Raw genomic sequence first — 27,275 nt, 5'->3', positions numbered from 1 at the left:
ACATATTTTTGTGCCCCTGTGGGTGTGTTTCTTTATTGTTCAGGACGCTCCATTCTTTGAGCCTTTGGAAAGCTAGCCCCAAAATCTTTTACTTGCAAGAATTTAATAGTATCAAAAAATATACCTTTTGTGGTTAAATTCTTTGCAGAGCTTCCAGGGAGCACCCATCCTTTGAAGGCAAGAAGAACAAGTCGACAATCTGGAAGTTGTAAGTCTTGATATTTCATTTGATGTGTTGTTGTTTATTTATAAGCTACAAACCCTGGTATAACATGCAACGACAATTTGGAAATCATTAAAAATATTTTTCTGCAATTCAAAACTTTTGATTTTTCATTGCGGATGATTTTCAATCCCATATTATAACATGCAGTCACAAATTAGGAATCATTACAAAAACCTTTCAGCAATTCAGTCATCTGATTTTTCATTGCCAATTGTTTTTCCTTTCCCCAGTTTCAGCAACCTGTTCAGCACTACCCCGGCGGCTCCACAGAGAAGACCCAGCCCCCATCACGGCAACATCCGCTACAACGCCCCGACGTCCAGCGTCACTCCGTCCGGCAAACAGCGCAGCCAGACCATCGCCTCCCTGGACAACAGAACACGGGCATTCGAGTTCCTTGAGGACGGGTGAGTGTTAAACCTCGAATACTTAAACCACAAACCGCTGTATAAACGCTCAGTGCATGAACAAACGAGGGCGCTAAACAAGAAAAGAGTTGCCTAACAAGAAGTGAAGGGACCCAGTAATTCACTTGTTCATAATTTGTGCAATATTATAATGCCAAATTCATAAGCGGCATTGTCTTCTTCCAGTTGTTGTTGTTGTTGTTGTTGTTGTTTGTTTTTTCGCTTCCCCTGTCCTGTTTGGCAAATCTGCACAAGCGTCAGCTTCTTGCAATTGCCTCCATGCCTTCTGTTATATATTACTATATTCATTTATTAATATTTCCTTTGTATCACATTTTTTGAAAATATGAAAATAAATGCTCCATTGAGCTGAACTGGAGTTGTTTTAATTAAATCAGCCACAGTGCTCTTTCAAAATGTAGTCTAAGTATTTTTCTTAAACATACATCACTGTTCCGGCTTGTCTCTTGCATCTCATGAACAAAGTGACAATAACAAATTAGGATATTGCCGACACAAAGCTGGGAATTTCAATCTGTAGAACATCTTGCCACATTCTGGTGGTCAGAGGTCCAAATCCCACTCAAGTCAGTTTCTTTGTTCGTTGTTCATTGTTACATCAAAAATATTGCCGCATCGTCCCACAGTGACCCACGGAGCAACAAGGACAAACGAGAGCAGTATAAGAAAGTCAAGGCCCATGTACGGCAGGACGACGGCCGAGTGCAAGCCTACGGATGGAGCCTGCCGGCTAAGCTGCCTAGCCCACCCAAGGGCCCTGCTCAACAGACAGGGAGCCTGTTAGGGGTACCTGTCCCGGTGTTCTGTCGACCACTGACAGAGAAAGAACCAGGAACAAAGGTTAGTGGAAGAGGTCCGTTTGGGCTACATGTGAGAGGGGCTCCTTAAGACATTTCCTATCCTCTTCTGTAATGTAAGATTAATGTTAGAGTCAGCCTACCTAAAGCCGTTCTCAGGTCGACCTGTGATTTGCTTGCGCTGCGAAGGAACCGTCGGCATCAAGCATGCTCAGGTCACAAAATTGAGAAATCGTGACATTATCGTGGAACAAGCGGCATCTCAAACACAGAATGATCACGACCATGCTAACGTCACCCACGACGTGATGACAATTCACAATAACATTAGATGATCCAGATACGCACATGACATCATTACTTCACACAGGGCGACTGTGATTGATTCTTACCTGTCAGAAACACGTTCTGGAGCGGGGCAGAAGTTGAAATTTTTCTTCTTTGCGACTGTTAATTTTCTTTAGCCTCCACTGATGCTGTTTGTCTTAATGTCGTCGCAGTTACGCTAAGGTCACACAAAAATTAAATTGGCAACTGATATGTTCCTGAAAGTCGTAGCTCAGACGCAGCTTGATCCTTGAAAAGTCAGTCGCTGACAGTTCTGTGTCATCGCAAGGTTGATCTGTGGGTGGCTTAAGGATCCAACTTTGGGAAACCTGGGGCTAATTTGTAATTTGGTTTGATTTCCTCTTCTACTAGGCAAGGTTGCAACCAGTTTGTGAGACTTGATCGTTGAAACCTTTTTCTTTTTCCTATTATCCCAGATCTGGTGTGCAGCAGGGGTGAATCTGACAGGCGGTCGTACCAGGGACGGTGGTTCCATAGTTGGGGCCAGTGTGTTCTACTCCAACAGTGCCCCGGACCAGCCAATCAGGAAGGAGAGATCGGACTCGGAGCTGAACAGACTGGATGACGAAATCACAGTGAGTCAAGATCCATTTACAATAAGAAATTAATATCATATATAATTCTAAGTTGAACAAAAGCCATTAGGCTCATGTCTGAATGTAATTCGGGTGATTCACAATGAAGTGCGCCACCAAGAGTTTGCTATAGAGAGTTCATTTTTCCCAGTGCATTGTGGGAGACGGTCGACAAGTTCGCAGTGCAGGACATTTGAAATTGTTCGATTTTCTGGTCAGTAGTTTCGTAAGCGTATGATTTGAGTATATGTTTGCCCATTTCTTTTCTTTTTATCAATATGGTGTTTTTTGTAAGGCGGCAGAACGCTATGCCCCAATCTATAACAAATTAGCTCAAGTTGTGTAATGACACTCTTTCAAATGGGCTATGTTTTGTCGACCGTAAACTTCAATAATGGACTCTCCATGGCAAACTCGTGGTGGCGCACTGCACTGTGAATTGCTCAAATTATCCAAGTTGTCATTATATTCATTCCAATTTCAAGTTGCCATTTATACTTGCCAAAAGATTTCAGACATTGAGCTTTCATTTTCACTTCAAATTCTTTAAAAAAAACACTCCCTACACTTTCAGTGGTCAAAAATTGGAGTGTCCTGGCCTAGTGGAGTGTCATGGCCTAGCGGTTAAGAACACCGGACTCATGCTCTGGTGTTTCAGAGGCAACAGTGGCGTGGATTCGAGCCCAGGCAGACACTTGTGCCCTTAAGCAAGGCACTTAACCATTATGCATCGTCCTTCGGATGGGACGTAAAGCCGTAGGTCCCGAGTGTTCCATAATACACGTTAACCCTTACTCTCTGAGGGTAGTTTACTGCATGTCAGTTGGTTATGCCAATGCCCTCCAGCTGCAGTTATTTGGCAGATAACAAGTCTTAGCAGTGAAGGCTCCAATTGGCAGGAGTTGGAGGCCCTGGAGGGTGCCTGATACTGACCAGCTGGGGGCACTCACTTTGTTATCAGAGGACTCTCATTGTTCTCTGTGGCATGTATTGGAGTGCCTGTCCAGTTACCCTTGAAATGACATGGCAGATATTGGAGGGCCATGCAAAAAACATAGGAGATTTTCTTGAGGCACACATTGGCATGCGTTGGAGGGTCTAGTAGGGTAAGGGTTAAAGAACCCAATACACTTATCGCTAAGAGAAGGGTTCGCCCCGGTGTTTCTGGGAGCGCGATTATCTTCAGCCATGAAGTCTGCACTTGTAAGGAAGAAAAAATGCTCCGAAGTCTTTTATTTTCTTTTATTTATTTTTTTTTTTATATTTTTTTGTTTCCCAGCAACAACAGAAAGCGATCTGCGACAGCAAGAAGAGCCAGCTGTCCTCCCTAGTCTGGATATGCTCCACAACCAAAGACATGAGTAAAGTGACGGTGATCGACGCCAATCAGCCCCAGGTCCTGCTGGACGCTTTCCCTGTCAAGAACCCACACATTCTCTGCATTGCTAGTGTCCCAGGTACAAAAAAGCCTCAATATTTTTTTTCGTCATTTATTTGAATAAGAAAACCAAGCAATCCTAAAAGAAAAAGTTCCCAAAGCTCAACAGGGCAAAGAAATCTTTGGAGAGAAGACAATGAAGAATTCACAAGAATTTGCGCTTCTTACTCTAGATGACATCTTGTCAAGGGTTTTTAAAAATTTATTTTAGGTCATTTGTTGAATTTTTTTCAAAAATTTGCTTTTTTTTGTAAACAAAATTACTAAAAATGGGTTCTTAATGATTAATCAGATTGCAACAAATTGTTAAGCCTCCTAGATATTTTCTTTCAAAAGCTGAATCCAGTACTATATTTTTTTTATTATTTATTTTCCATCTGCTAATCTCAATAAGTTTAGACGTTCAGTCATGAGAGAGTCTGAGCGTTGAAGATCTGATTTATTGTCTTTTTGTAAACAGGAGCGATGGAGAGTGACTATCCTTCCGAGGACATAGAAGCGGCCGATGACACGGCGTCTGTCAACTCGGTCACTAGTAACGGCAGCGACAGCGGTTTCGGTAACATCACATTGGTGACAGTCAGTGTTCCCGTCACGCCCAGGAGCGCAACGCCGTCATCTGAAAAGGGTAAAAAATTTCTTGAAGCTTTTTATCCCCCTGGCTTTCAAGCCAGACAGGGGGATATTGCTTTGATTGACTTGTGATTGTCTTGTGATGACTTGTGATTGTCTTGTGATGACTTGTGATTGTCTTGTGATGACTTGTGATTACTAGTGATTGACTCCAGATGACTAGTGATTGGCTCCAGATGACTTGAGATAACTTACATGTATGATGACTGATGATAACCTTTGATTGTCTTGTGATTGTCTTGTGATTGACTTGTGATGACTTGTGATTGTCTTGTGATGACTTGTGATTGTCTTGTGATGACTTGTGATTGTCTTGTGATGACTTGTGATTGACTCCTGATGACTTGAGATGATTACATGTGTGGTGACTGATGATAACCTTTGATTGACTTGTGATTGTCTTGTGATGATTTGTGATGACTTGTGATGACTAGTGATTGACTCCAGATGACTTGAGATGACTTACATGTATGATGACTGATGATAACCTTTGATTGACTTGTGATTGTCTTGTGATTGACTTGTGATGACTTGTGATTGTCTTGTGATTGTCTTGTGATGACTTGTGATTGTCCTGTGATGACTTGTGATTGACTCCTGATGACTTGAGATGATTACATGTGTGGTGACTGATGATAACCTTTGATTGACTTGTGATTGTCTTGTGATTTTCTTGTGATTGACTTGTGATGACTTGTGATGACTTGTGATGACTAGTGATTGACTCCAGATGACTTGAGATGACTTACATGCATGATGACTGATGATAACCTTTGATTGACTTGTGATTGTCTTGTGATGACTTGTGATTGTCTTGTGATGATTTGTGATGACTTGTGATGACTAGTGATTGACTCCAGATGACTTGAGATGACTTACATGTATGATGACTGATGATAACCTTTGATTGACTTGTGATTGATTTGTTATAACATGTGTTGTCTTATGACAGATGTTTGATTGACTGGTGATTAACGATGACTATTAAGAACTCTGTATACATTCAACAGGCGATGGCACCCATGGAGAGGAAGGCACTGAATTCAAAGCGGAGGTCAGCGATGCCAAGTTCTCCAACATCTCCTCGGTTGAGGACGCGGAACAATCTATCACCAAGGCAGCCACCACGGCCCCCTCAGCAGACACCGTCGGCATGGAGGGACTCGTCAGAGACGAACACTTCGGCCGAGGAAACTCTACCTCGAGCACAGAGTCAGGTACTTCAAAAGACTTGTGTTCAAGGCCCGAGACGTTAAATCCTGGTTCCTGGTACCAAATCCGAGTCTAAGCCTGAGAACCCCCTCCCAAAGAAAAAAACTTAATGAAGACAATACTGAACACCAGATCATCAAATATGTATTTTGAGTTGCACTGAATTTTAGTCTAAATGAGTCATACAACTATTGTGCTGTAAAATATCCTGGTCAGTCTGTTCAAGTGTCGGGGAATGAATTACCCATTTCGACACATGCCATATACAGTATGCTTTCCTTGACCAAAAATGTTTGTGGTCTAGGGATATTTCTCCTAAAACTTTATACTAATCTCAAGGAAAAAGCCCCACTTAGTTTGTAGATTCCTACAGCAGTTTATTAAATATACGGCCTCTCAACCCAGTTTTATTCATAATTTATAAAACTATAACACTTTGAGACCAGAACAATTTTGTAGATAGAAAAGTATTGTACAAACAAATTTAGAAGGAACAAAACATGATGACTAAATTGTATAGGTTTTCTCGGCTATTTTAAAATGTTTATCATTCGAATTCACCGTTTCTAATATTTAAATTCGTCGATTAATATCGATTTAGTGCACTTCCAATGTTTATTTTCGTCTTTTTATCAGACAATTTCAAATTCAGTTCAAACGAATGCAAACAACGAATGCACGTTTTCGTCCTGGAGTATTCAATTTCGTCTCGTTTATGCCAAACCTTGTTATTCAGAAATCAAATTCGTCTAATTGATTTATATGAGACAAATTCTATCTCTGAATTCTGTCACTCGGCAACAGCTTAGACAAATTTGATCTGTAATGATGAATATTCTCGACCCGGTGACTAAAGAGGGTGACCAAACTTTGAAATTGAATGGTAAATGACTAAATTGGTTTCGTTAAAAGCATGTGAAATTTTCCTCGGACGAAATTTAATGTTAGAGTTGGTGAATTTGAATAAAAAATGTTTTAAAATATCCGGGAAAACCTATATTAAGTTTCTTTCAAGTCTCAAAGTGCCCAAGCAACACACACACGATATGTTATCGGCTACAAATCATTCATAGCTATTAAAAATCTATAAATAAAATGTATGGCATATGATTCTTAGGATAATGATGCTATAAATCATATTGTATTTCAGAGCATTCAGGTGACCCCCTGGGCGTGACCAACGACCCCATCCCGTTGGAGATACTGAGGCACCGGTCAAGCACAGCTGGGGCCAGCGATCTCTTGAAGGACGGCCTGTCAGCCGCGCCGACTGAAAACGACGTCATGCATGAAGAGTTTGAGAAGATGACGAGCATCAAGCCGACGATGTGGATGGGAGGACAGGACGGATGGTATGTGGGGGTCTGTCACTATGTGTGGCACAGTGTCTATGCCACTGTGTGCTTAAAGGGAGTATACAACATTTGCAAACATCGAAAAATAAAACTACCAAGTTTTTACGAAATACCTTACTAGGATGTTGGTAAATGAAAGTCTAAAGCATCCTGTAAAATTATGGCACCTGGTGTGAAGTCATTTTCAAGAAAATGGTAGTTTTGTATACATTTCCAACAGTGGTCGGCCGACCACCGTTGGAAAAAACTTAACTATTTTTCAACTACTGCTCCAAATTTACCATTTTTTTTTCAGTCCAAATTTTGTTTGCTATTGGTTACATGTTCATGAACGGGTGCAGGCCAGCAAGACTGGTTCCCGTACCTTACAATTTTCCGGCATCTATAAATTGATCCATTTTATCTTTAGTGGAGTCAGGGAACCAGAGTAATTAAACATTTTTGTTTTTCTTGGTTTTTCCAGCAGTTTCGAACACAAAACTTCAAACATGTCAGTGTAACAATATTTGATCTATTATACTAACCCCACAAATAATTCATTTCTGAAAATTACAGCAAAATCCAATGACGTACATTCCTTTTAAGAGTTGTGTTAGCCCAGGGGTGTAGGATGGATGGTATGTGGGGGTTTGTCACCCAGTGTAGCTCTGTGTGTGTGTCATGGTGTGCTTAACATGGTGTCTTACGAGGGTGTGGGATGGATGTTTGTTACCATATCTGTCGTGGGCTGTGTGAGTATGTGGTTCTTGTGTGTGTCTAGCCAGCAGTGTGGCTAGGAGCTCTGTATGCTGTGGTATATTACCCCATGTTGCATTCTGTAATTCTTGTCCCACTTTTTGTTTTTTTCTTTAATCCAGTCTGTACGTACATTCGGCCGTCTCTCAGTGGAGGAGGTGTCTACACTCAATCAAACTCAAGGACTCAATCTTATCAATTGTGTAAGTATATCACAATTTTCAAAATTTTTGTCAAACCATCTGTCAAAATTGCCTTTCGCAGCCTGGAAGTTTTTGTTTTTGTTATTTGGAACCTTGAAATTTTTGGTTCGATTGGTGATATAACGCAGAGAGCAGGCAATTCATTTTGTGAGAGCACTGGTATAGGACGGTGGAGTTGCCGGGTTGAAATCCTGCTTCATTCACTTGGCTTTGCTCAACTATAAATTGAAGATTTGTACTTTCTATGTTTTTGTCGTTTCTAGGCACACCAAGGGCCGTGTTCTTGCAGCGCTGGCCAACGGCACGATAGCAGTCTTCCACAGATCAACAGGTCAGTAAGGTCAAACAGTTGTGTTTGCTGCCCTCTATTGAATTTGGACAGTGCCATATGTTTGAAATATTAGTCCTGAAATATCAATAAATCATGTGTGCTGCCCTCTGTAGGATAATAGTTGAATAGTTTCCAATATGGTAAGTATGCAGAAAGGTAACCTTTGAGTAACGGAAAACAGGAAAATTGCTAGTGCCCCTGAAAATAGATCCAACCAACATAGATCCTGATATCTTGGTATTTCCCAAAGGTCTACAAATGATCGAAGAGATGCGTGCCCTGTGTTTTTAAAAAAAGATTTTTTTTTTTTCTCCCTACAAATTTTCAATTTGTATGTTTTGTTTTAATGAAAAAAATTAAACTGTACTGCTGTTCTGATTTTGGGCTAGTGCTGATATTAAAATCCGGATTTTTTAAAATTCAGTTTGAATTCTGTTATCCGGTTTGAATTTTGCAAACCAGATACTCGAAACCATTCCCAAAAAATTAAAAAAATTTGTGACACAAGTTAAAAATACATCTGGAATGTTCCCCAAATTGTAACTGCATTCACCCATCATCGGTGCTGTGCTCTTGTGTTCAGGAATAGTCGACCCATTGAACTGATTTGAGAGTTCCCTCCCATTTCTGATAAAATTACTGTTTTTGTAAAGTCCCAGCTATCATGACTTCCCAAACTACCCATCCAGTATGGAGGACAAACTGACCGACAGTTCCCTCCCAGATATTCATGACATCCAAGGCCCAACTCAAAATAGCACGAGGAATACATTTTTAATCGCTCTGTTTTCTTTCTTTAACTTGAAAAACAATCATTTGCTGTTTCTCACCATAGACGGTCAATGGGACGTGAACAACTATCACCTACTGGACTTGGGTCGTCCTCAATACTCCATACGATGCATGGTCCTTGTGTATGACAGGATCTGGTGTGGTCTCAGGAACAAAGTGCACGTCATACACCCACAGACGCTCAAAGTCGAGGTAAAATCAATCTTCAAATATCATAATTGAAAAAAAAATATCGGCCGCTAACAAGAAAGTTACTTTTTGAGAATTGTTTTTGTGCAGTGTAATTTCTAATGTTATTTCGTGGCATTGAGGTCATACCAGAGAAGTTTTTTGGTTGTTATCTCTTTTGATATTAAGCCCACTCGAGTCTCGTTTGCATAAAAGATGATCAACGTCAGTGTGGTCAAGTTTGTTCGTATGGATGTCAATTGCAAATGCCAATGCCTGCTTACCAGTATTCAGAAGTCAGTGTTCCAAATCGGACGTCAATGCCAGTTAGAACATACTAGGACATCCTAAACAAAATAGTTGTCAAGTAGTTAAGACTTCTGCACTGGAAAATTGGAGGTACTTAGTGTGACCCCCACCATGGCAATGCTGCCAGATTTTCTCACAGGTTATCCTTCTGAGTCAAAGGCTAAAAGTCCTTAATCAAAATTGTCTCAAAGTAACGTATGTTTTCTTTGATTTATTTTCTATCTTGACAGCGATCGTTTGACGCTCACCCTCGTAAGGAGAGCCAGGTCCGACAGCTAGCCTGGCAAGGCGACGGAGTGTGGGTGTCCATCAGACTAGACAGCACACTGCGTCTGTATCATGCACATACCTACCAACACCTCCAAGATGTGGATGTTGATCCTTATGTCAGCAAAATGCTGGGTGAGTCAAGTTGAGGTTTGCAGAACATAAATGTGACCTCTCGCCACAAAATGAGCTTATGGAAATTGCCATTTTGCAGTACAGTGGGGCAAAGCCAAAATGTGAAGGGTCAGTTGATTTTTTGTTTTGAGGTGACCCTTAATCTGTAAGTCCTTTACTACCTTTCTCCATTTTTTTGTACTGTCAAACGCATTTAAAACCTATTTCATCTAGTATTGTTGACTGGACTGTGCATTCACTGTAACACAACTGCAAGATTTTTAAATGTCTTTTTCTCAAGAATTGGTTTTACCACTTCAAGTAAGTTGGTGGTCTCTATTTCCGTTACTGAGCTCAGCACCCCTTAATGTTGTATACCATTGAAACGCTCTTGTTCTGCAGAATCCAGATATATCAATATCACCGTTTTTAAAAATTCAGACTTTAAGCTCATTTTGTAATGACAAGTCACAAATGTGCTTGTGCGTCGCTTGAAACCAAACTCTCGAAGCACTTCACAATTAGTACCCTGTTCATCAGGTCATAAGACCATTTTCTGCATAAGCTCGAGATCTGGTCAATCTTGCTTTGCCCTCACAGGTACCCACTTATATTCCTGGGTTTAGAGAGGCAACTGTGGTAAAGTGTCTTGCCCAAGAACACAAGCATGAAGATAATGATTGACATCAATATGAATTGTTGACAGTGTATTTGTCTTTGGTTTTCAGGCACGGGAAAGCTGGGTTTCTCCTTTGTACGCACCACTGCCCTGATGATAGCCTGCAACCGGCTATGGGTGGGTACCGGCAACGGTGTCATCATCTCCATACCGCTAACAGAAAGTAAGTTGGTTCATAAACTCAACTGCTCTGTCTTTATGTTTGTTAATTTGTATGTGTCACAGAATTTTGCTGAAATTATTCTGTACTCAGAAGTATAACTGACAGAGGTTTGTGAGATACCCAATTTGGTGGCTTGTGCATGGGTGGCTTATGCGTAAAGCGCTCGCCTCTCACCACTGTGGTCCCTGGTTCGAATTCCATCCACGGACCACACATGCCATATGTGAGTAGAGTTGTGCATAGGTTCTCTCCTGTGCCACTAGGGTTTTTCTCCGGGCCTTCCTTTCGATCTCAGGCTGTGTTCCGTGGTCATATATGGGCTGATGTGGCAGGCTGCCTTTGGCTCGACCACGTTGTAGCCGCGTCCTTCGCGATTCAGCTTCTCAGCTGCCAGTAAGGATGATTAGCTTCCCAAATATATAACACATGTCAACCAAAGGGTTTTTGACGGCATGGTACATTATAACCTCTCATTGGGCCAATGAAATTATTCTAAACAGCTCCTGGGAGAGTATACAGCCCAATAATGCCCTATAGGCCCAAACAGCTAAAATCAAACACTCGACCATTTCTGCCCTCACAGGTACCCATTTACTCCTGTGTGGGGATGTGGGGAAAGGTTATGAGCAGCGAGAACAGTTCTCTGATAACTGATGGGGCTACCCTGGTTCAATAAGACAAACTAATTAAATAAGACGAAAAGGTGGCAAAGTGTCTTGCCCAAAGACACAAGCACCACAACCCCAGGCTGGACTCGAACCCACAACCTGCAGGACTCCCCTTAAGATCATGAGTTCTACAGCACTCCAATCAGTTTAAAATCTAAGTCATGATTTATACAATGTTTGTAAATCGATAATCCTTTCTCCCGTCACCCAGCGACTAAGCCTACTCCAACAGGCGGCAGTCGGCCAGGCGGTGTAATCAGGGTCTACTCAGACAGCAAGACAGACAATGTCCGGCCCGGTAACGTCATACCGTTCTGCAGCATCACGCAGGCCCAACTGTCCTTCCACGGGCACAGGGATGCCGTCAAATTCTTTGTGGCCATACCGGGTAAGAAATCACCTCCTCTTCTCCACCAAAAATACTTACTCACTCAATTTGATGAATCGTGAAATATAAACATTCAATTTTATTACAAGTTAACTGTACCGTGCTCAGCAAACACTGAGTGCTCATCAGGACCACGAAGCTATTCCCAGGTTTTGAAAAATGGTTTATTTACAAGTGCATTTTAAAGGTAATGTATATTATTTGCAAACATTAAAAAATGAAACTACCAAATTATTATAAAATAGCTTTGACTGTAAGTGAATAATAGCCTCAAGAAATCTGGGAAATCATGGCACCTGGTTTGCCGTCATTTTCAAGGAAAATGGAATTTTGTATTATTTTCCATCAATGGTTTGGCTGAACCATTGGTGGGAAGAAAACTGCTTTTTTTCAAATACTGCCGCCAATTGACCAAATTTTAATAGTGCACATTTGGTTTGTGATATGTTACATATCTGTGAACGGGTACAAGCTAGCTAGTCTGGTTCCCTGACCTGATAATTCCCTGACGCCCATAAATTGTTCCATTTCGTCTGAAACATCGGGTCAGGGAACCAGACTGCAAGAACGTGAAGTCTTGTTCCATAGTTGTGGAAACATACACTCGTCTGTACGAGGTATTTGTGGGGACCAAAAATGCTGTGGGTACAGCAGAAAGTCTCCATCACTCGGTCCTTATTTGCCTAACAAAACAAAAGTTCCCCATAACTTGGTGTAGGCCAGGGCAGCATTTTTCCTTGTGTAATCCGGCATCCATGAACACAAAACTGTGAAGAGGTCAGAGGAACAATATTTGCTATGAAACACAAACCCCCAAATCCGTCCTTTTCTGGATATTAGAGCAAAAGCAATTGTTGTATATTACCTTGAATGTACTTTTAATTTCACTAACATGTTTTAGAAAGTAAAATATTCAAGAATCTTCTTGTTCGGCAGGCACAGCAGGTGGCATGACCACATCCAACTCCAGTTCTGCGTTGGACGTCGCCCAGAGCAAGACCGCCATGGATAAAGGAGCAATCAAGAACATGTTGGTCATGAGTGGAGGGGAGGGATACATCGACTTCAGAGCAGGTCAGTCGCAAGAGATTCCCTGTAACGACCTTTCAGGCCTACCAATCAAACAGTGTGCATTGACCAATCAGGTCATCACTTTTGATCATGTGACTAGAGTCACTCGTTCAAACTCAGTCACAAGCACTGTGAGATATGCACAAAAAAAGGTGGGCAGGTCTTATGTCGAAATCCAGAATGGTCCAGTATCAGTCGTGAATATGTGGGAACGTCGTACATTGCCTTACCTAGTTCCCAGTTCTTTGTTCTTCAAACGAAATGGTTGATCAGTCTGAAGTACTGAAACGGAAACATTTAGCAGCCGACAAAAAATTTGTATACAAATGAACAGATGTTTTCATCCACTGACATAACGCTGCTTGTTCCACTTTTTGCTGTCTTTACACCTACACCATCAGTGGAGAAAATGAAAGTGAAAGGTGACTTTAAGTTCAATACCATTTTTTTCCAGCACCCATTGTCAGCTGAGTATCTATCAATTGAAACACTACAGGTGTGTGAACATTAAATTCAAAGTTTGAATGTACTGAGCATCACTGACTTAGCAAATACCTTAAATGTGGGTGTTGTCTCTTGAAACACTGTTTCACTGCTTCAGACTACCAGTAGCAACCCAGGAACACGGAAAAGGAAAAATTGGACGTCCAACATAGGGCCAGTTAGGGCCCGTCTCAGTTCATATCCGGGACAATTTCCGGACAAGTTGCTGGTAGAATCATTCACTTTGTCCGGAAAAAGCTCTGCATTTGTCCTGGACGTTTTCCGGGGATATTTTCATTAGCAACTGCTTGACTCACCAATACTGATAACTTCATTGCAGGAAGATTACAGGGAAGTTGTTTGAAATCGTGCAACCTATACTCGATACAATGTCTGCAACTTGTCCGGAGCTCGTCCCAGATACGAGTTGAAATGGGCCCTTCGCTTAGTTAGTTGAGTGTTCATAGAGGGTTCCAGCGGTCGCGGGTTCAAATCCCGCTCCAGTCACATCTCTCCGCTCGACTCAAAATTAAACATGGTTTCTTCTTGAAGTGTTGACTCATTCTTGGTTTTGGTTTTATCTGTAGGTGACGGAGACGATGAGGATGAAAGCACAGCCAGCAACAACTACGGCGATGATCTGACCAACTCGTCCCGCGCCGCTCGGAACGAGAGGAGTCACCTGATCGTCTGGCAGGTCTCGGGGGTCGCAGAGTAAAGCCACGCCCACCCCGCACACCCCAGAAAAAATGGGCGGAGCTAAGGACAGCTCAAACCGTGACAACAAGAAAGGCCAGTTGAAGAACAGTGATGATTTACAGCAAAGACCGCCCTCAACCGCTGATGCACGGAGCTGATGAAACTAAGTTGATAAGTTTCGCATCTTAAAAAATTGAAGAATTTGTGGGATAAAATGAAATCATTCCCTAACAATCACTATTTTGCAAGTCGAGCTAAGGGCATGCTTACGTAACTGCAAGTTTGTTGAGTGTTATAGTGATTCAGCAGTAAAGCTAGTCTGTTTCAAGCAGCATGTGAAGCCTTGTCTGAAGAAGTGCCATGCTGCCTTGGGAAAAGACTAGGCATCTACCTGTCGTTATGTCCTCCCCTGTCTGTCCGTCAGCCCATTTGCCTATCTATCTCTGTCCATGTTAGTGGCCAGTATGTCTGTGCTCATGTTGTTAAAAAAAAACATGTTCTGTTAGTTTCAAAATTTGATGTTTTAAACTAGAATCTTGCCTGCATGCTGCTACCAATGCCTGTACATAGTGCAGTCTCTGTAAATATGACCATGTGACAATGTTTTAGTCTGCAAATTGATTTCTCCACAAATTTGGTTTTTTTTTATGATTGATGAAAATCAGTATTAACTGCCAGGTGTCTGAAAATTAAAGTTTAATCCTACAAGTAACATTGACACTATTTGAATGGAAAGGTGACATTTTCTGGATAAAACATGTACATTTTAAAGTAGGACCAATACATGCTTCTTGTCACTAGCTTCAACTTCAACTACTAAGTGGGCAGACTAAATTTTAAAAAAAAAAGAGGAAAACGGAGGTAAACAGTAGTTAAGGGCGCGTAGAAACATTTGCCATTTCCTGCAAACGTACATCTACCAATTTAACAAGAAAATCCTTGCTCAAGTGAAGACAGGACTAAATCAGTCCGCCTAAAATGGTATCAATCGGAAGAAAACAATCATTGGAGGTGGTTAAAGAAAATGTGCCCTTGGGCACATTTCTTCTTTTTTTATGTGCATTAGCACATACAGTTACGAGAACGTAAAAAATGAACATATGTTTTCTCCATTTTCTCAAAATGTAGAGTATCCACTGAGCTAAAATTCAACACGTTAGTTAAGATTTTCAGCAATTGTTTTGCTTCAAACGAAAAAAAAAATAATGCACAAAAAGGAAATGGTCGTACGTACCTTTAAAACATGCTTATTTGTACTAACTGCTACTTTAGTGTAAAGATCCACTAGACATAGATCTGGTCCAGTTAGCCACACCCCCTTGATATTTTGACCAATCCCTGCTGTGGTTGGAACAGTTAGCCCCGCCCCCATAATGTTTCGACCAATCACTACTGTGGTTGGAACATACAGATTAGACATTCGAGAGGCACATGAGCTGTTGCCAGCTTGAGTAACTGTGTGAGCTTAATGGATCTACATATATGTACATGTATTAAAACGGTCACTTTTGTCAGTCTACTGTAAACAACAGTGGATTTAAAACTTGTAGGCTGTAGCACGAATAAGGTTCACTACAGGGTGAGTAAAAAAAAAACGAAACCCAAATGTCGGGACCATTGTTTTAGTGAAGTTCTGCATGCAGCACTTTAAAAATCTAGGATATGAAAGCCCAATTCATAAGCTTTCTTTTAGTACAAGAATCATTCAAATCACTTATGTACTTTTCAAGTTACGGAACTTTAAACACAACCGCTGTTTTAAGGTTCTGTCCACGGATCACAAAAAAGTTAGGTGTTCTTTAAGTAAAATGAAAACAAATCACATAAGGATGTGTGTGAATTGTTTTTGTTTTGCTGAAAGAACGCGCCCTTTTTTTGTGATCCGTGGACAGAACTTTAAAATGGTGGTTGTGTTTAAAAGTCTGTAACTTGAAAAGTACATGAATGATTTGAATGATTCTTGTACTAGAAGAAAGCTCATGAATTGGGCTTTCATATCCTAGATTTTGAAAGTGCTACATGCAGGATTTCACTAAAACAATGGTCCGACATTTGGGTTTCGTTTTTTTTTTTGGGTCACCCTGTACTTTTAATCATACTATAGTTCAACGATTGCTCCATGTTTAAAGCCAAAGAATTTCTCAAGAAACTCAACGCTCTTGGCTAAGTTACATGGACTGCACTGACCACCTGTCAGACTTACAGGTTTTGAGGTGTTGGGTTACCAGCCACCTGCGCAACATAACCCCTGTGAGCAAAGTACCAGTCAGATGTCAAGGCGCCAGCTAAAATGGAACGTCTTCCCCCTCGTCCATTACGTCAAATGTGAAATTGATACGTAATCTGAGCCAACGTTTGACTTTCCATCAACCACAGATTTAATAATGACAGTAGACTGACGTTGAGGCCTTGCCCAATCAGAGAAGTAGTAGAAGTCATGTGACACGGTCTGGTTACAAGTGTCATTCGCCACAGTTATATGTGGGAAAAGGTCAGCAGTCTGGTACCAGGCTGTTGTTCAATGAGCCATTTGCATGATTTGCCCCGTAGTCTAGTGAGCATACTAACTTAGGTACATATATATTGATTTAGCCACGGTACTTAATAAACTATTTTTCTGTTTTGTTCTGATTTTCTTTTTCCTACAGTTTATCTAATCTAAACCGGAGAATCAGAGTTAAGTGTTAAACAAACAAAAACAAAACCTTGCTGTAGGCCAAAGATGATGAAAAACAGTAAAATTGAAAGGATGCTTTATTATATGACAGCGAGTTTTCCGTTTCCCCCTCTTTAAAGTAGTAAATATGTCATAATCACCAATGCATATTATTATAGAAACTACCTTAAATTTATAAGCAGTTTATTAATATTGTACATGTAGATACAGATTATTATCCTGTTTTTATTTAAAACGTGTCCGTGGGAATCAATTTTGTATGAAATATGAAACTTGTGCAATGATATTATTATAAAATATGTTTGAAAAAGGAATGGGCTAGGTGACCAAGAAGCGACTCAATGCAGTGAACTGAAGCTTAAATTGGTTCAACGATTGGTCCGTTTTTTTCTTTTTAAATTCAAGTATTTAAGTCACATATCAAGGACCCCTATTAATTTTTTTCATTTTTTATTTGGGCAGAAGTCTATCTCATGATATATCTGTGATGTGTGTTCATGCGTAACTGTTAAAAGTTATCAAAAACAAAACAAAAAACAAACAAAGTGACAATGAAATACAGGCGTTTTCATTGTACCTTGCCTTTGGAAGTATTTTGCGTTCTGCTCTGCTTAATGATTCGAAATGGGATTGTCAGAATTTCGAAGTAAATTAGTACTGTTAATTGTTGAGCTCAATTTTCCCTTGGAAAGTGCATTTGAAACAAAGTAAAATCAGCGAAAATGTGTCTGTTGTCTGTGGTAAGGAACTTTGTCATTCTGAAACAAATCAGAAAGTTAACAATATCGATGTTGTTAAGATTAGACTGTTGAATTTGAATTAAAAAATTGTGAATACATTTTTTATTTATTTTTTATTATTTCGTGGTTAACGGATTTGAGTTGTAAATTGTAACTACTAACGCAAAGTATTGCATTTAAATGCTGTATATATATCTGGCTTGAAAATATTAATTTGAGAAAAAAAATAGAGGTGTTTTAAAATTGTCCCGAGACTAATTTTCTTTTGACTTATACTTTTGCTAGATAGACTAATTCATTCTTATTTCTAATCTATATAGTTTTAAACCGGTTTATTAGTGAATTCTTAAGATTTTTATTAGCGTAGGGGTTAATTTCTTAAACTTGTAAGCATGATGAGAAATCTGGCTTAGTATGTTTCACTGATTACTAGTCAAAATTCTCCTAAAGTACATAACGGTTTGCTGAACGTCAGCTAATTTTCCTGCTAACCAGATATACATGCTCAGCATAATTTTCAACATTGCACTTAATGACCCCTAGCTGTTAGTAACCCTTTTAATTTGAGTGGCTTGTTTTCATTCATGTGTTATTGAATAAACAACGAGCATTTAACTGTAATTTACATGTTTTATTCCAGTGACATTTTTTTTGGCAGTATTTATTTTTTCGTGTTTTTTTTTTTTTAAAGAAGAGAGGGTTTAAATCGTCCTGCTAGATTTCTTAACACCCCCCTCCCATAGTCTGAGTATCACCCGTTATCCACGGAGCCCTGTCTCCGATATAGACTACCCCTCCCCCCCCCCCCTCCCACGGAAAAAAATTGAAAAGTAAAACATGACGAGATATAAAACATGAACAAAATAAAAGTTTATTCTCAACTCTTTTAAAGCCTCCATGTCCCAAAGCAATTTACCAGAGCGTCTATTTTATGGCCCATATTATAATTCTATACCCGCCATTTAACAGGAGTAATTTATTTGAAATTTGAACAATAATCGCAATAGTCGGAGCAGGTAGGGCACAGTGGAGCGAGTGGGCGTCTGTCATGTAGTCAGTCAGGAGTCTTCAATTTGTTGGCGTCTCTCTCTCAGACTGTCTTCCATCGCTGAACGTTTTTTTTCTCTCTAGGGGACGGAGGCGACCAGTGGGGGCCGAATTATGGAGCTCTTTTCCAGGGTCATTTGGAGGCCACAAAGTATCACATAATGGAAGGGAAAGCATCCTTTGCGCAAGTGTGTTATGCCTAAGGATGATTTGAACTTAGACAATAAAATTACTATTTTTCAAATGATTAGAAACTGATAGTTTGATAGTTGAAATATAGCCTGAAAAAGATGGAAATCAAAAACGGGGGATTGACATTTCGACTTTGGCACTAGCTCAAAAGCCAAAAAGCTTAGTAATACGGAAGCTTTCATATAATTAAACATTATTTTAAACACTAAACCTTAAAAAAAATAATAATGGAGCTAAACGAATTGTTCTGAGATCACAGATTTGTGAGCGAAAAATTGTGAACAAAAAATTGCACCCTTTCCCCCGCCCCGGCATGATGTCTTGAAATAAGACCTTGAAATAAGTAGTTTTAAATAGACGCTTTCCCGGGCCAACAAATGGAAGAAGCAGCAATACAACAGTGAAGGCTCCTAGTTTTTAAAAAGCCACAAATCAAATGATTGAACATGCAGATTTTTAGATCTTATTTCCGTTTACGGCAATAAAAAAGTTCTTTTTTGTAGTTGTCCAGTATAATTGCTCAGTGCTAGCTCCGGATCCGGCATCTAACAATAATTTTTCATGATGCCCCGAATCGTCAAAGTTATAAATAAATCGTTTGGGCTACTCCCGTTATCCTATTATAGCCCAAGTGGGCGTGAAGATTGAACGTCAACGGGAGAGCCACCGTGTGGAGCACAATCACGCGCTTTCTAGAGGCCAAAACGCCCTCTCTATGCGAAGAAGATAGAACTGCCAGCTAGCCAACCAACAACACGCGTACACCGTCCGTGCAGAACGGCCCACAATCACGGGGTTGCTAGACTAGGTTCTGGGCACGAAATGCAACTTTTATCCCGTTCAGACCAGGAGGTTTAGTCGGCCGGAGCTACAGGGAGCAAAATGCATCCTCACGGGACTCTAGCTGACATGCCAGTGGATGCCTACGACCGCTGCATCATCAAGGGTTTAGCGTGTGGTCCAGGAAGGCGGCACTACTGAAGTGAAGGTATGGGTATGGGACCGGCTGTACACTTTTTAGGCCCCACCACACGACGAAGCGACACACCGACCTTTTTTTTGTCGACATTGGACTCGAACTCTGGCGACCTGGTCGTGTGTAGGTGGTGACCGAGTTTCACAATGCTTATTGCGGGTTTGGGCTGGGCTATGTCGTGTTTATTTGCCAATGACAAACCACAAACGAAGGATCTTTTTAACATGTTGAAATGTGAATCTGAGTTTTATTATGGCTAAGTTGTGTTGCTTGCTTTACATATGATGTATGGTTTATCTTTAATTTTTACTCAGTTATTTTTAGCGTGCTGCATCATACCATTAACCCTGCATGATTTTACTAATACTAGGAACCATACCCATCCTGGCAAATTCTAACACCACATGGGAAACCGCACATATTTCTGACTTTGATTCTGGAGGTGTGCCAACCCCAAAAGACTGTCAGTTTAGGGGTACTGTACCCATCCTGACAGATTCCAACAACATGCCGTTGGGTTTGATGGGTTGAGTTCTAATGCCTATTTTACCGACCATGGAGTTTTCACCGTGTTTAGAATGACAGAAATGTAGCCTAACAACATTTGTGCATACATGAATATCACCACCAGATGATCACGCTTAAACACATTTTTTCCAGCTGGTAAGAATTTGTATATATATGTACGGTATGTATTCATGATAGAATTGTAACGACTAATGTAACAATTTGAACCAAAATGAGTATGATCATTGATGAGCAGAAATCTTGTCACGCTATTTATAGAAGGGAAAGAATTCCATACCCAGGTGGCCATCACTTGACACCCTGTGCACAAACCCTATGAGACTGGTCTGAAAAATTCCTGAATAAATGCTTCAATATTTTCCCTGCTAAATTTGACTTTTTAGGACATGCTATCGCTTTCTGATGATTGAAGGGTCATTGCAGGGAAAAATTAATGATGGCCATCTGTGGAATTGTTTCCCCATATACATGTATGCTACAAACTACTGCATTTTGTATTTGGGTGTGATACCAATACTAAAAAATACTACAAAAGAAGTGATATGCCCACTAAAATATGCTAGTACTACTACATGTAGTACAGTTAGGCCTACATGTACTACATTTAGTTTAAAAATTTCAGAAAAGTTTCACCGATGAATTTGATCTATTTTTCCTGATTTGTTTCTATGAATACTTGATGGCATTGGCTGTAACTGGCACAGCATTGTCTGACTTTGTACTGACATTCGGCTGAGAATGCAATTAAAAGCCCACACAGTAGAGTAGGAATAGGGGTGAAGTACTTTTTCCCTTTATTTTGTGACACATCCGCAACAACTGCGTGGGGGATTTTCCCAACAATTGCCCTTTGAGAGGATAAGTTTATGATAGCTTGTAACTTGAGTGTCAATTCACTCATCCAATTTATTGTCCCTTCACAATGCATGGAAAAAAATATGACTTTCAGGAAATAATTTAATTTTTTACATTTTTCAATCACTGAAATCAATGTACCATGCAATGCTCTTTCATCCATTTTTTTTTCATACAGATGTATTGTCACTTTCAATAAGTTCAATTCCACGTAAAAATATTTGCAAAATTGATCATTCACCCTTTGTGAAGTTTATCAAAAATATGAATTCTGTTTTGGAATAAGTTGTTCACAGAAAAACCTGGCTTGCAAGCCTTACATATGTACCGGTATCTCCCAATCAATAAAAAAAAAATGGTTGCTTAAAGCGATAGCAGAAACGGAATTTATTTTCAGACAGGCATAAAAATCCTATTTTAGAGAAAACTTTGAATGTCACTTAAAAAAGTGTACCGGTATGGCCAATTTCAGAATTCTTCATCGCTAATTGGAATACATTCAATTACATGTAAGGCCAAGTAAAAAAAAAACATGTTTCTCGTCCGGGTTTTTGAAAAAAAGGAGGAAGCGGGGCTTTTTTTTTTTTGTTTTTTATTTGTTTCAAGATGGCCGTCATTTAAAAATTTCCTGCAACCGTTGGTGTTTCCACTGTTCAAAGACACTTTTAAAATGAAAGATAAGTTGGACAAGAGAACTGAACATATTTACAGTGTCATTTAGACTTGTATTGGTCTACAATTTATTTTCCGATGAATTTGTGGACTTTTTCGGTGTTTTTTTTACTGCATTTTTCAAAAATAAAAAATAATAAAAAAATCCAGGCGGCCTCCAAAAAGGAAGCGGGCGGGGACAAGAAACATGTTGTTTTTTTTACTTCGCCTAATGCATTTACTTAAATTATGTGATTGGAACTATGATTCAATGTTAAAGGGGCTATGCCATACCTACCGGTAGTCCGTGGCTGAACTGCAGCCATAGAGCTACAATGTATGCACACATCTTTCAAATGGAGTGTAGTCTCTGTACATAACCTTTAATGATTAGCTGGTAATTTACACTGGTATGTTTGTTTTTCTTTCCCTACCTGTATGTACGTTTAAGAAATCAACTGATTAAATAATCATCGCAGCTAAGGAGAATAAACATATTAAAGTGAATAATAAACAATCGGATGAATACATTCAGTGACTGGTTTACTGATAAGCTTGAGGTACGCATACTGAACGGGTACCGGGGGAATGCCATTTTTAGATTATTTAAATTGTTCTTCGACCATGCACACACAAATTGTCACCACCATGCACACACAATTTTTTACCGTTCCCTCCACTCATGGCCGCACCCAGCTCGACTTATGCTGTGACTGCGTGATGGAATGAGGTGTTACTTACAATGTATTGCCCTCGTAAGTTTTGTAATTTACGACAGCAGCAGATAACGGTCAGCTTGTTTAATTCAGAATTTATTTATAAATGATACCGAGGGCGGCGGCTTTAGGCCTCTAGACGTCTTGACAGCACAGGCTCGCCAGGGCTGATGAGTGATGGAAGTTGGCCTGTCGACTGCAGCTGGCTTAAAATGTGGTGGGGACAGCTTCAGGCCTTTGAAACAGATAGAACAAAAAAATAGTAAATTTTGTTGTTGAAATTTGAGCTAAACCTTAAAGATTTGCCACAAAGGAGACAGTTTTGAATTATGGAAGTTTGGTCGGCAGAAACCATCACTGATTAAGTAGCTTGTCGGATTACTACTATTGAGCTTCAACCCCATACACAGAGCATGTTTGCGGCTCTAAGAGGTGAACGATTACATTACCCCTGTGTGGATATTCCAAGGGACCCGACGAAATGTCAGAACTGACATCAACAACTGCAGTCAAGGCTGGGCCGCTCGGACTGGATTGTGAAATGAGGACAATTCCAAATAGCCGCAATGCTATTGGGACATTCCCGGTCTGGTGACATTTGCACAAGTCCTCCGCCGTCATTTTACACTGCAGTGCAAAATGCCAACAATTGGAATTGGATTATCGAGTCGGCGATCAAAAACGCTTGATGCTTGCACAACCAAAATTGTGTGGTGCTGAAACTGATGCCATTAACCCTAACGTACCTAAATCCATCAAAATCCACCCCCCTGTTTCGGGGGATTTCGGCGGATTCAGGATACCTCCATATTGAACAAACTGGGGGATTTTGATGGACTTGGGATTCGAAACCTAGCGGAACTGGCGGATTTTGATGGATTCAGGATACCTCCATTTTGAGCTATTGGGCGACTTTGATGGATTCAGGATCTCAACAGTTTAACTCTTTTGCAATGTTTGTGGTCAAGTAAATACTGCTGGCACTAGCCCTGCCAAGTCTGTCACATACTGTACAAACATGTACACACATGTACTGGGTGGACTTGCATGGAGGGTCACGTGCTGGAGGAAAGATACAAATAATCAGATAATGCGCGAAAACGTGACGAACGCAATGCCGTTCACGCGCAAAGAACACCATGTGCATCGCTAATAATTATGTGTGCGCATCGCGTAAATACTCGGTGCGCATTTCTTGCTTTGCGCGTGTTGAGCTAGGTCACGTGCTGGAGGAAAGATACATTTAGCTCCATTACTTTACGTTAATTTGTTGCGCGTCTATGAGAGACAGCCAAAATGGCGGAGATTTATCGCACAGTGACTGGGCGCGTGCGGACGCGCTGCCGATCCAGTCTTTTCATTCTATAGCTATGGTTTACGGGCTGAAACATGCGCTAATGTCTTTCACACAAATTTTGTGCGCGAGACGTATTCACTTCGGTACTGATCCATGCTGGGGTCGCCATGCATTGGTGTATTTTGATGGATCATATGCAACAACACACATCACAATTTTCATGCGAGCATGGTATCCTGAATCCGTCAAAATCCACCAGAAATTTAGGTGATGGATTTTGAAGACTCTATGGAAAAACATGCTGTATTTTTTTTAATGCCACCATGGTATCCTGAATCTGCCAGAATCCATCAAGACTTTTGCTGGTGGATTCTGGCGGATTCAGGATACCTCCAGAATCTACACTGGGGGATTCTGATGGATTCAGGATACCAGCATTTTTTGCATGACAAAATTGGTGGCTTTTGGCGGATTCAGGATACTTTCTAGTAAAAGAGCCCCAGGAGTTAGGGTTAATGGACATCTCCCGCTTAAGAGTGTTCTTTTGCCTTCTGTTTCTTTTTCCTTGTAAAGCTCGTCTACCCTTTCCCTTCCTGATCATTCAACATCCACCGGGGGTTTGTAATATTTTGCACAATTGACAAAGGTAGAGCCATGGGGTAAGATACCCTTTGAAAGTTACAAAATGTGCTACATGTATTTGCTTCCTGCATTGGAAAGAATTGAGCTGGATTCATAAAAGTACTTCTAAAAATGCTGAGGGATTTAGGGTTAACTACATATAATTGTTGTGTATGTTTGCTTTACAATGCGTGGCTGTTTATATTTTAACTTGACTTCATTTTAATTTCTCCACAGTCTCCAGATGGTTCTGAAATGAATCTGCACAGCTAAATTGAACTAAAAAAACTTCATCATGGCCGGCAACGCGAGCGACATTGAAGTCCATTTCAACCCCAACGCTGACGAAACCCCAGTGGAGGTGACCCTGCGGCGGCGCAGCTCCGAGAACAGCCGCAGCAAGACCCGGACCCTGTGCCCTAAGCTCTTTGAGCGGGCCTCGGGCAGCTGGTGGAACCCCAAGTTTGACTCCAGCATCATCGAGGAGCAGTTCCAGTACAACTCCTTCTCCCAGATCCGCCGGCGATTCCGCTATGCCCTTTGCTACATCCTGGCTGCCTGCGTGGTCTGGCTGATCTATCTCCCAGTTCAGACCACTTACACTGTCAGCAGACAGGGTGATGAACTTTGCTTTGAGGATGGCAGCCGCGCGACATGGATCATGTTTGAGTTAGCCGTAGCCTGTCTCCTAGTCCTCTGCATCATCCTTCTGGTCTTCACTGTCTCTCATCACTACAAGAGCCACTTCCAGAAGATCTCCGGTGTGCTATGTCTTAGTCTTTGCGGACTTACTCTCCTCACCTTTGCTTCACATAGCTCATCCAGTAACAGTTACCCTATGAGCAGTGTGGCCACATTTGCCGTGTGCATTGAGACGATTCTCATGATGTACACCATGTTCCCCATGCCCTACCTGTACACCGTCATCCCCATGTTGATGTTTTCCGTGGCCTATGAACTGCTCTACTTCCTGTACGTGGACCCAGCAAACGCAAATCGGAGCATCACTGGCGAGGTCTTCACAAAACTCTGCCTTCATATCTGCGTGCACCTGATGGGTACCCACGTCTTCTTCATGTCCCAGGTGCGCTCCCGCAACACCTTCATGAAGATTGGGCAAGCGGTCAGCGCCCGCCATCAACACCAGAGTGAGAAGCAGCTCAAAGAGACCACCATCCACTCCCTGATGCCTGACTCCATCGCCCAAAAGCTTCTCGATGAGAAAGGCGAACGCAACGATGGAATCTTCCGACCTTTCTACATGGACCTCATGGAAGACGTCAGCATCCTCTTCGCCGACATCGCAGGCTTCACCCGCATGAGTGCCAACAAGAGTGCCGATACTCTTGTAGGCCTTCTCAACAACCTCTTTGGGAGGTTTGACATCCTTTGCTTAGATCACAATTGCGAGAAGATCTGCACTCTTGGCGATTGCTACTACTGTGTCTCGGGCTGCCCCGAGCCCCGTCCAGACCATGCCGAATGCTGCGTCGACATGGGCCTGAGCATGATAGAGGCCATCAAGGACTTCTGCCAGGACACTGGTGAAAAGGTCAACATGCGTGTCGGTGTCCACACCGGCAAAGTTCTCTGTGGCATCATCGGCAAGAGCCGCTACAAGTTTGATGTCTGGTCCAACGACGTGACCATGGCCAATAAGATGGAAGCGTCTGGCATCCCGGGCAAGGTGCACGTCTCAGCAGTGACTGCCGAGTTCCTAGGCGACAAGTACATCATGGAAGAGAGTAGACAAGATCGTCAGACTGTATTTCTTGGTAAGTTGTCCATTCTATAGATGCTTTTTATTTGTTCCGTTAGTTGTTTTTTCTTTTCTGGTTTCGTTGTCTCACATGAAAGGAAAGGGAGAAAGAGGTTTTGTGTGTTTATTCCATTCAAAAGAAAGTCTTTGTGTTGTTCATTTTGCAGTCTTGAACTGTGTGGCATGACTGCAGTGTTCTTTGCCTAATTTTGTGTTCTCTGCGAATATTTTAATCCCATATTTTTTTCTGAGGTGTTGTCAGTCGACTCCCAGCTCCAGGTACCGGTAGTCTCCAAAACGTCTGTAGTACCATTAACATTTTGTAAACTGTAGTACTCGAAAACAGGTACATGTATGCAAACCAATCTTTCAGTTTTGCAGGTACATGTACAAGTGACAAATTTCTTTCCTTTTTGCCACTTGTATCTGTTTCTTTGTTTGCATTCTCCTCGTCCTAAAACTAATTGACCTCCATTTAAGAATTAAAAGCAGGAAGCAGGCCTACATGTTTGACTGTAGGCCAACATCCCTCGGGGACTTGTGAAGTGGCTGCAAAATCCAATTGACCCGATGTGGATGGATACATGTGTTTGCATCAAAGTTTACAGAAAAAGAATTGGGAATTACCGTAGACCAAGAAAAATATAAGACATTGCTACCTGTAGATGTTAATGGGCTCCATAGGCAAGTACCCCCTCAACGGTAAGAAAGGGAGAGTTGGGGGAGACCACTTGGAGGAACATTCAAAGGCATTGCAGATGGCGCCTGACGCTGGCTCGAACACGCTATGGCTCCATGCACATTTAGAATACATACAAAATTAGTATGGGCATGCGATATGTCCCATCCACTGGGGGGGGGGGGGGGAACCGCCATCTTCTTGTTCGTTCATGGGGCCAATAGTTTTCCAAAAAGCCATAAATTGAATTCATTGCAGACTGACTGATTCCATAACAGAATGGTTTCTGTCAAGTTGACTCTCACAAAAAACATGCACACCGTATTATTATTAAAGCCCACGGATTCATGCAAACATTGGGCTTCTTTTGATATATTAAATATGCACAATAAAAAAAAGATACTATGGAAGCCTTCAAATTGCGTAGACGATAACTTCAAATTGCAATTGTGAAA

General features: G+C 41.1%; 2 protein-coding genes across 8 annotated transcripts in view; both read left to right on the top strand.

Moving 5' to 3' along the window:
• Window positions 1-15,029, top strand: part of LOC119727686 (C-Jun-amino-terminal kinase-interacting protein 4-like) — a 43,151-nt gene extending 28,122 nt beyond the window's left edge. For all 7 annotated transcript variants that reach the window (XM_038199688.1, XM_038199689.1, XM_038199695.1 and 4 more), the window contains 16 exons: window positions 149-208; window positions 457-633; window positions 1,281-1,494; window positions 2,216-2,374; window positions 3,654-3,831; window positions 4,273-4,440; window positions 5,456-5,662; window positions 6,808-7,009; window positions 7,870-7,950; window positions 8,214-8,281; window positions 9,117-9,265; window positions 9,781-9,952; window positions 10,660-10,773; window positions 11,653-11,829; window positions 12,766-12,903; window positions 13,971-15,029. In XM_038199688.1, coding sequence (XP_038055616.1) covers window positions 149-208; window positions 457-633; window positions 1,281-1,494; window positions 2,216-2,374; window positions 3,654-3,831; window positions 4,273-4,440; window positions 5,456-5,662; window positions 6,808-7,009; window positions 7,870-7,950; window positions 8,214-8,281; window positions 9,117-9,265; window positions 9,781-9,952; window positions 10,660-10,773; window positions 11,653-11,829; window positions 12,766-12,903; window positions 13,971-14,101 — 2,395 coding nt within the window. In that variant the 3' untranslated portion in view covers window positions 14,102-15,029. The remainder of the gene's footprint in view (window positions 1-148; window positions 209-456; window positions 634-1,280; window positions 1,495-2,215; window positions 2,375-3,653; window positions 3,832-4,272; window positions 4,441-5,455; window positions 5,663-6,807; window positions 7,010-7,869; window positions 7,951-8,213; window positions 8,282-9,116; window positions 9,266-9,780; window positions 9,953-10,659; window positions 10,774-11,652; window positions 11,830-12,765; window positions 12,904-13,970) is intronic.
• Window positions 15,030-19,464: 4,435 nt separating this feature from the next.
• On the top strand, window positions 19,465-26,192 carry LOC119728525 (adenylate cyclase type 9-like). Its single transcript, XM_038200798.1, has 2 exons — window positions 19,465-19,726; window positions 24,620-26,192. The coding sequence occupies exon 2, from the start codon at window positions 24,678-24,680 to the stop codon at window positions 26,175-26,177; it is 1,500 nt and encodes a 499-aa protein (XP_038056726.1). The 5' UTR covers window positions 19,465-19,726; window positions 24,620-24,677; the 3' UTR covers window positions 26,178-26,192.
• Window positions 26,193-27,275: the final 1,083 nt, after the last annotated feature.

The sequence above is a fragment of the Patiria miniata genome, unplaced genomic scaffold, assembly GCF_015706575.1.
Source record: "Patiria miniata isolate m_02_andy unplaced genomic scaffold, ASM1570657v1 HiC_scaffold_20, whole genome shotgun sequence".
NCBI lineage: Eukaryota > Metazoa > Echinodermata > Asteroidea > Valvatida > Asterinidae > Patiria > Patiria miniata.
This window is presented reverse-complemented; position numbering and strand designations above follow the sequence as displayed.